The sequence below is a fragment of the Gymnoscopelus braueri genome (assembly GCF_963280865.1).
Source record: "Gymnoscopelus braueri genome assembly, chromosome: 8".
Taxonomy (NCBI): Eukaryota; Metazoa; Chordata; class Actinopteri; order Myctophiformes; family Myctophidae; genus Gymnoscopelus; species Gymnoscopelus braueri.
The window spans coordinates 34,941,147-34,950,287 of record NC_137609.1 but is presented as its reverse complement, the minus strand read 5'-3'; the positions used below and the strand labels follow the sequence as shown (position 1 = coordinate 34,950,287).

General features: G+C 43.5%; 1 protein-coding gene across 1 annotated transcript in view; it reads left to right on the top strand.

Moving 5' to 3' along the window:
• The window catches only part of LOC308090800 (transcription factor COE1-A-like), a gene marked incomplete at its 3' end in the record, with an annotated part of 21,763 nt that extends 18,643 nt beyond the window's left edge, over positions 1–3,120 (top strand). Inside the window, exon 6 of the mRNA XM_080436063.1 lies at positions 2,769–3,120. Within this exon, the coding sequence (XP_080292189.1) occupies positions 2,769–3,120 (352 nt within the window). The remainder of the gene's footprint in view (positions 1–2,768) is intronic.
• Positions 3,121–9,141: the final 6,021 nt, after the last annotated feature.

Below are 9,141 nucleotides of genomic sequence, written 5' to 3'. Positions count from 1 at the left end.
AAAGATATTTAGTGCAGATGGAAAAATGAGGGGGGTCTATTATAGACCCCTGGCCTAGGAGGAGACAAACGTATATAGGGTTTAAGTCATTTAAAAAAAGTATAAAAGTCGATTTTTATGGAGCTCTACAAACACTCCCAGTTCTCCTCAGTCCTCACTGTTGACAGTGGAGACCACTAAAACTGTGACCTTGCTTAAAACACCCTCTTTCTTCCAGTTCCAATGTAACTCAAAATGTGTTCCCATGGGGACTTCCGACTGATGTAACTTAGGATCATATTTATATATCAAAAAACGGATATGACAACATTTCGTGACCAACATATTCTCCCTCCCAACTAACCACATCCTGACGCTTGGTCAGGAGTCAGGAGGACCCCGGTTCATTGCCTGTCACTAAACGTGCCGTGTACCCCTCTTGACGCTCTGTCCACTCCCTTTAGCGTTGATTTTCAACCTTCAACGTGACACATAATGCAGTCCATGTAGACTCAACGTTGAGAACCCTATTAAATACATTGGAAACGAACGGAAATCCAAACTTATAAAACAAGTGCCACGACGATGTCAGAAGCGGTGTGATGAGAGCGTGCAAAAAACGCACAAAGAGCGTACAAAGAGCATACAAAAAGCGTACAAAGACAACTCTGAGAGTGTACAAATTGAAATGAAAGAGCTTGAGAACCACTGCCTTATCAGACGCAAAAGTTTGTTGACCAAGCGCCAATATATGAAGACTTGGGAGTGATAATGTGACACTGTAACGGGCTTACGGTTCAAGTTTTGCTCAGCGATGTTGTGAACATATATCTGTTTTAAGGGGGGTTGGATATCTGCCTGTAAGGCTGAAGAGCGTAGCATCATGCTAGCATACGGTTAGCCGTATGCAGTCTCTGGTAGTAGAACTGTGGCATGCATACTAGGCAGCGGCGGACTGGCCATTTGGCGTACCGGGCAAATGCCCGGTGGGCCGCTGGGCCAATTTTTTTTTTTTTAATAAAATAATATTAATTAATATTTTCGCTCCCGTTTTAGGATTATTACGGTCATTTCCGGGTCGCGCGGCCCGATTATTAGTTACGTTAATATTTGGGCTGGGATGCTTTCCAGCAGGGGCCTCAGTGCGGCTGCAGAGTTCATGTGCAGGGCTGGGCTGAAACAGTGAAACGCTAGCCCCCCCCCCCGGTTCGGACCAAAATGCCAGGGCTGAATTTCGGTCCCAGTCCGGCCCTGGGTTGGTCATGTATCTCAGTCTGCGACACGTTCTGTAGCCCTGTACTCTCTGAGTCATTCCACGAAACCGGTACGATTTGCGGTCCCTCTGACCTTTTTGAGTGTATTGTATCCATCGGGTCACCAAAATCAAATTTTAAAAGCTTTTTAGAATCAATTGAAATGTTACCTTGAATATTGTGTAAAGAATTTACATACATTTTATCTTTATATCATAAATTATCTTGCTTTTTTCAGTAGACACCACCTATTTTGTCCATTTTTTCATGTCCCCCATGGCCTTCGATGAAAGTGGACTTGAGATATGACTATTAAAAATGTAAAAAAAATAATACATTTTGCCATTGACATACAATTGTATCCGTGCTTTATTGCTGGTCATGTTTTGTTTTTTAATAAATAGATGATTAATCATTAAAATTGCATTATATAGATCCGTCCCCCAGTCGCACTCAACCCCGTTACACAAGTCATTCCACCCTCCATAAAAATAATGAACTGGTCCTTTAGTGACATCACCAACAGGAAGTGACATTCTACAAGTCTTCTGAACAACATGCTGCAGAGAAAGGTAACTTCCCACCTTCTTTTACAATGTTTTATAGTCATTTAAACTTGCATAGTGTGGTCGTAAAGCTTAACAGCTCAACTCCGTTACATGTAATAAATATAGAAAACAATTGTTTTGGAAAATTATCTTTGTTATTTCAACAATATATTGGATTTCTTACTATCATGCATGCCATGTGGTCTCCTCTTAATCAACACAGGTAGAGTAGTGGCCATCTTGAGTAAAAAATCACAACCCCGTTACACTCAACCCCGTTATTAATTTCATCATAACAGGGTTGAGAGATTGTGACGGGGTTGTGTTTTAACACTTTAGTTGTGAAGTTGAATATTATTTAAATGAATTATTATATTACATTAACATTCTTATACTACATGCATATTATATACTTCATAATGTCTACGCTAAAGCTGGGTTTGCTGTTTTTTTTTTTTTTTACAGTCATACAGTAATAGCTTATCAGAATCACATCATTGGAAAAGTTTTCTATTCTTCTAAAAGTTTCTGCCTATAGAATAGCTCTGGAAGTATATTTGATTTAATTATATCAATGTAATTATCTACAGACATCTATGAGTCCAAGATGGCACCAACAACAGCGGCAGAAAGGCAGAGGCAGTACCGTGCCCGCCTAAATGCTGATCCTGCAAGGAGAGAGCAATACCTGCAGAGAGAACGACAAAGATGGAAAAACAATGTATAGGCTAAGGGAAAAAAAAGCAATCAATGACAGCGGCACCAGCGTTTATCCTGGAGATGAAAAAGGTGGTGAAAAACTAGCCAGACCAGTCGCCTTTGCGAGTAGAACCCTCTCTCATTCCCAACTGAACTACCCCGCACACCGGCTTGAATTTCTGGCCTTGAAATGGGCAGTATGTGACAAGTTCAGCCATTGGTTGAAAGGCAGACACTTCACCACATGGACTGACAATAACCCCTTGACATACATTCTGACCAAACCCAGACTTGATGTGTGTGAACAGCGGTGGGTGGCGAAGCTCACTGCATACGACTTTGACTTGAAGTACATCCCCGGCCCAAAGAACATCGTAGCCGACGCCTTGAGCCGTGAGCCGTTTGTCCAGTCGTGTGTCAGTCATCGCCTTGTGACCGAGCCTTATACCTCGCTGTTGGACCAGGTCAACGGCGTGAACGACAGAACCGTGCAAGAGGTGTTCAGAGTGTCCAACTGTCAGGCTGTTGTGGATGAAGGCGGTGAGACATCGAACATGCCAGTGCAAGAGGCAGTTCCACCAGACACAAGATGCTCAGTCGCATCAGAGCCATCCTCAATGCTCAGTCCACTGGGGGTCTGAGTCACGTGATGGGAACAGATGCTGACTTCAATCTTCTGCAGAAGGAAGACCAGTCCACTGCACTCCTGCAGAGCCAGCTTGTCAGTCAACAAGAGAATGACAACACAATAAGCAGGGCCATGTACTTTGTACAGAGGCACAAGAGACCTACCAAGCTTGAGAGAGCTGTTGAGTCACGTAGCGTGATCAAGCTGCTGAAGCATTGGAGTAGACTCACCATACAGAATGGCATACTGTACAAGACAAAGAAAGATCCCCACATGAACAAGAAGATCTTCCACTTCATAGTGCCCAACTCCACGGTCTCCATGACACAGCGGGTCACCAAGGCCAGCACCGTACCTTGTCTCTGGTGAGGCAACGGTTCTTCTGGAGTGGCATGGAACGTGATGCTGTGTACTATGTTAAGTCCTGTCAGCGCTGCATAGTAGGGAAGACACCTGAGCCACACAGCCGTGCACCACTCAAGAACATAGTCACCTCTGAGCCTATGGAATTAGTCTGCATAGACTTTTGGACTGCTGAGCAAGGGAGCAAGTCTGTGGATGTTCTAGGCGTGACTGATCATTTCTCCAAGATGGCACACGCCTTCCCATGCAAGAATCAGACTGCCAAGCAAGTCGCTTGTCGTCTCTGGAATGACTTCTTTCTCATTTATGGTTTTCCCCGTCGTCTGCATTCGAATCAGGGAGCCAACATTATGAGCAAGCTGATTAAGGAGCTTCTAGAGATGGCCGGGGTGCAGAAATCCCATACGACTCCGTATCACCCCATGGGAAATGGTGTCACAGAGCGATTTAACAGAACGCTGGGAGATATGATCAGGTCCCTTCCCCTTCTATCCAAAGCAAAGTGGCTGCAAATGCTGCAGTTGCTCACCTTCTGATATAACTGCATGGAGCATGAGACAACAGGGTTTGCACCGTTCTACCTTGTGTTCAAGAGAATCCCTCGTCTTCCCGTCAACGTCATGTTTCAGCATGCTCTCACCAATGACGCTGTTGTCAGCCACTCAGACTTTGTGTCCCACCTGAAGAAAGATCTACATGAGGCTGCTCAGATTGTGCAGAGGAACAGTCTCAAAGAATAGACTCGCCATGCTATGCTGTACAATCACAAAGTCAAGGGCTCACCCCTCGTCGTTGGAGACAGAGTGTTGATCGCCAACAGAGGTGTGCCAGGGAAACGCAAAGTTACAGACAAGTGGGAGTCGACTCCTTATGAGGTCATGTCAGTCAAGCCTGAGATCAATGTCTACAGAGTCAAGGATTGCCTGATAGGCAGAGAGAGAGTCGTCCACAGGAATCTACTACTCTCTGTTAGCTTCTTGCCCTGTGAGGGTGAAGTGGACAGTGGATCTGCACACTCAGAATGTGATGCTGCTGCACATGGAAGTGATCTGTGCCCTGAAGTGCCTGACGTGATGGAAGACAGTGATGTCCGTACAGTCAACTGGCTGATGCAGGCAGGTGATGATGAAGTTCATTCAGAAGAGGATGACGACTCACTTGACCAAGGGTCTGATGTTGCCCAGTCTGACTCTCTCACAGTCTGACTTTCTCCAGACCCTGAACAGGATGTTGTCCATTCTGCTGTTGACAGTGCGGAAGGCCCACCACAGTGCTCTGAAGACATGGTCCCCCCGGACTTTGACTGCCCGGACACAGACTTGGCCCCTCCCGAACCTGTCCATCCAGACATGTCCCCTCCTGTCAATATCCCCATGGACATAGCCCCTCCTGACAGTAACCCTCCAGACAAGAGTCTGGATTAAGGGGATCATTAGATCATTAGCAAACTGCTAGTAGAACTGCTATATTACATATCATTAATACCCTGCATTAAGAGTGTTAATAAAATTCTGTTAAATTATAATGGATGTCTATTGTTCTTCTTAAATGGTTGCATAATGAAATACAATGTTTATAGAAAATATTACATTGAATTTGAGATTAAAAACAACTATTTATGTTAAGCTGTATTTGTCTCTTCAACCCCGTTTACCACCTTCAACCCTGTTATCCTAGTCTCAACCCTGTCACGCCTATATTTTCTGTGATTATTTCTTTAATATTTTATGAAAATGTATGTAATGTTTGTTGAACTCTGTCAGAAATGTTCAGAGCAATCATAACAATACCTTGTTTAGTTAAAAGTCAGATGCTAAAGTAGATTTATGATAAAAAAGCATCAAAGAATTTTAAAAAATGGCACATTTAAGGCTTTAGTATAACAAAAGTGGGAGAATTGATGTACTTTTTATATTTCCAATTATTGAATTAGTGTGAGGGACATTTTATGAATAGGAAAATGTTTGTTTAATTACAAATACAGTTCATAATCATATTCAAACTGCTTCCAGAGTGTCCATAACGGGGTTGAGAAAATATAGTGCTGTATCATATAATAATGACCAATAACAATATGGATTTAATGCCTGAGATGGGAAAATATTTTTTTCTGCAAGTTAAATATGTCCTTAATGTTGTGGGGTATTCAGAAAAGTGAAACATTTGGGTCATTTAAAAAAAAAAAAAAAGTGCAAATCGTACCGGTTTCGTGGAATGACTCCTCTGCTCCACTAATGGTTTGACTGTAATGTTGTGGATGTAAGAACTGAACATTATGATAATAGTCATGTATTTCCACGAACTCCAACAAGCTATTTTAGTTGCTGACACATCATGTAAGAAAGCAGACAGATATAGATATGATACCAGAAGTTTCTCCTCTTCTCTCCTCTCCTCTCCTCTCCTCTCCTCTCCTCTCCTCTCCTCTCCTCTCCTCTCCTCTCCTCTCCTCTCCACATTTTATTATTTTTGTCTTTAGAGCGATTTTATGTTATGGATAAACACTCGGTTTCAAAGAGCAGACAAGTGTGTGTGGGTTTTCATGTGTATGTATGTCACTGTATGTTCATTTATATGTGTGCGTGTGCATGTGCATGTGTGTGTATGTGGGTGTGTGTTAACTTTCATGTGCATGTGTTTCTTTCTATGTATGTACATGTGTGTGAGGGCGTGCACACGTACGTGTGTGTGTGTGTGTGTGTGTGTGTGTGTGTGCGTGTGTGTGTGTGTGTGTGTGTGTGTGTGTGTGTGTGTGTGTGTGTGTGTGTGTGTGTGTGTGTGTGTGTGTGTGTGTGTGTGTATCTGTGTGTGTGTGTGTGTGTGTGTGTGTGGGACATGTTAGTATCTTTACACCACAACCCTACTCTTCTGTTCTTGTCGGCTGTCACAAAGGTCTCAGCTTACACACACTCCATTATGTACTCGCCTGGAGGTGTGTGTGTGTGTGTGTGTGTGTGTGTGTGTGTGTGTGTGTGTGTGTGTGTGTGTGTGTGTGTGTGTGTGTGTGTGTGTGTGTGTGTGCGTGTGTGTGTGCGCGCACACATCTGCTCAATGAGGAGGTAGTGAGATGCAATGACGAAGTATATCTGTATGCAATATGTATACTATATATATATATATATATATATATATATATATATATATGTATACAATTATCCCTTGTACTTGTATCTGTTTGTGTGCGCGTGTGTGCGTGCGTGTGTACGTGCGCGAGCACATGCGATGGTCTGCGCGAGCTCGTGCCCCGTGCTCTCGGGCAGAGTGGATTGTGGGAGATGTCATGGAGCACGGGGCTGGGATGGAATGTCAGGGTTACCGTGGATACCGTGGGATACTTCCTGTCCACCCCCCCAACCCCCCACCCCCCTCCCAGAGCGGTTCACACACGGCCTCTTTACTTTAACATCTGGAACTCTGCTACACCAAACCTAAACAACACATAAGCCCAGACACACACACACACACACACACACACACACACACACACACACACACACACACACACACACACACACACACACACACACACACACACACACACACACACACACACACACACACACACCACTCAAACTAGGACAGAACTGTTGCTCTGGATGGATTTTCAATGCAGTGGTTCTCAACCCCCAAATTAATATTTGTATTATTCATGTACTAATAAAACATTATTATGTATTTGGCAGCCCCGAACCCCCCATCTGAGCTCCAGGGACCCCCCAGAAGAGAAGATTTGTATTTAAAAAAAAGTATACATTCTAAATTATCCAAGATTTCTAAAAAATAGCAGCTTGTACATCTGCTATTTTTGAATAGCTAAAGTATAAAATATGGATAAAGACCCCCCAAGGATCTCTGAGGGTCCCCGGACCAAACTTTGAGAAGCACTGTTTAAAACCCGGAAAGCATCTGTGTCATTTTAGATTTTAGCATTGGCTATTCTGTGTCATTTTAGATTTTAGCGTTGGCTATTCAAAAATAGCAGATATACAAGCTCACAGCGCGGCACTTCGTGCTGCACTGCGAGCTTGTATATCTGCTATTTTTTAAAATTTTTGAAAAATATTGAAAGTGTTTGAAAAATCTTGAATACATTTGAATTACGAAAAAGTTTGAGAAGAAGGCATTTGTAGAATCGGCCTCAGGTCTTAATGGGTTAATAGTCAAATCCTTAGTGTTAATTTAACCCTAGGGTGTGTACAGAGTGTGTGTGTGTGAGTGCTTTCATGTGTATGCATGTTTCTGTATTTACCTTTATATGTTCGCTGCCGGGCAGACACGTCGTATGTCCATCTTTCAAATGTGTACGTTTATTTGTGAATGAATGCTCTGCTTCATCATCGTACAATAGCGTCACACCAAAGTGTAGGGTTTTTCACTTTTCACTGTGTTTAAATGTTTTCGAAATGTTGATAAAAAAGGATCGGTTTGGACATACAAGGTTTCCACCCGACATTAACGATATGCATGTGTGTGAGTACTCTTACTCTATATTGACGTGATGCAAAGCTTGGCCAATCTGTGAAGCTGATTGGCTTGGGTTGGCCAATCAGGGAAGCCGATGCCTACTCCCCCCCCATCAACCACATGCGTCCTCCGCGGAAAGACAGACAGATACACTTTGTCGATTTTTGTTTTTCCAACAACTTCCGGTCCGAATGGAATCCCCACTCCACAAAACCATCCCCGGGTCATCGGCAACACACAAGCCAAGTTTGAAGTGGGTCGGTCAGACAGACAGACAAACAGACAGACAGACAGACAGACAGACAGACAGACAGACACACAGACACACAGACAGACACACACACAGGTTTCTGCAATTTATAGGTTGATGACCCGGTATGTCCTGCATGAACAGGACAAACACGGCGATTGGAATCGTTTCCAAGAATGATAATTAAAGACCCTGCAAAACAGACAGCGGAAACGTTGCGCTGTGACCTGAGAGGAGATGAGAGGAGAGGAGAGGGGAGATGACAAAAGATGACATAACATAATGTAACACAACCTAAAATCGTAGCAGTCCCCAAGGTGAACTTGAGTTACGGCAGTCAATAACAGCAACAATAGCATGAAGAGGTACACAAGTGGCGACAAGGTGGAATATGATAGACTAGCATGAGGAGACAGGTCCCAGGTGCATCCCCACGTCAAATAAGTACTATTGCTGTTTATATTGGCTGGGGACCCCTAGGGCCACAGGACCAGAACAGGCTTACGAGGTTAGAAAGCGTTTAAGATGTCCTGTTTTACTCTCTCAGACAAAAGATATCACACAGAGTTCCCTTTAGTTCAGCTATAGTGCACAGTAACATTCTCAGTGTCAATTTAACTCTAAGATTCTAGAACAATATTAACAGCACTGTAGAACTGCTGAACAAAAGTATTATTTTTATAGAGCGCCTTTATCCAAAGCGCTATACAATGTACATTACATTCACCGATTCACAGAATTTCACACACGCACACACACACACACACATTCCAACCCGTTCTCACTACCAAGGCGTCACATTTTGCCGCTCTGTCAGTAGCCCTGAAACGTCAAGTTTTGACATGACGGGACGCCCTGAAAGTCAAGTTTTGACATGACGGGACGCCCTGAAAGACAAGTTTTGACATGACGGGACGCCCTGAAAGACAAGTTTTGACATGACGGGACGCCCTGAAA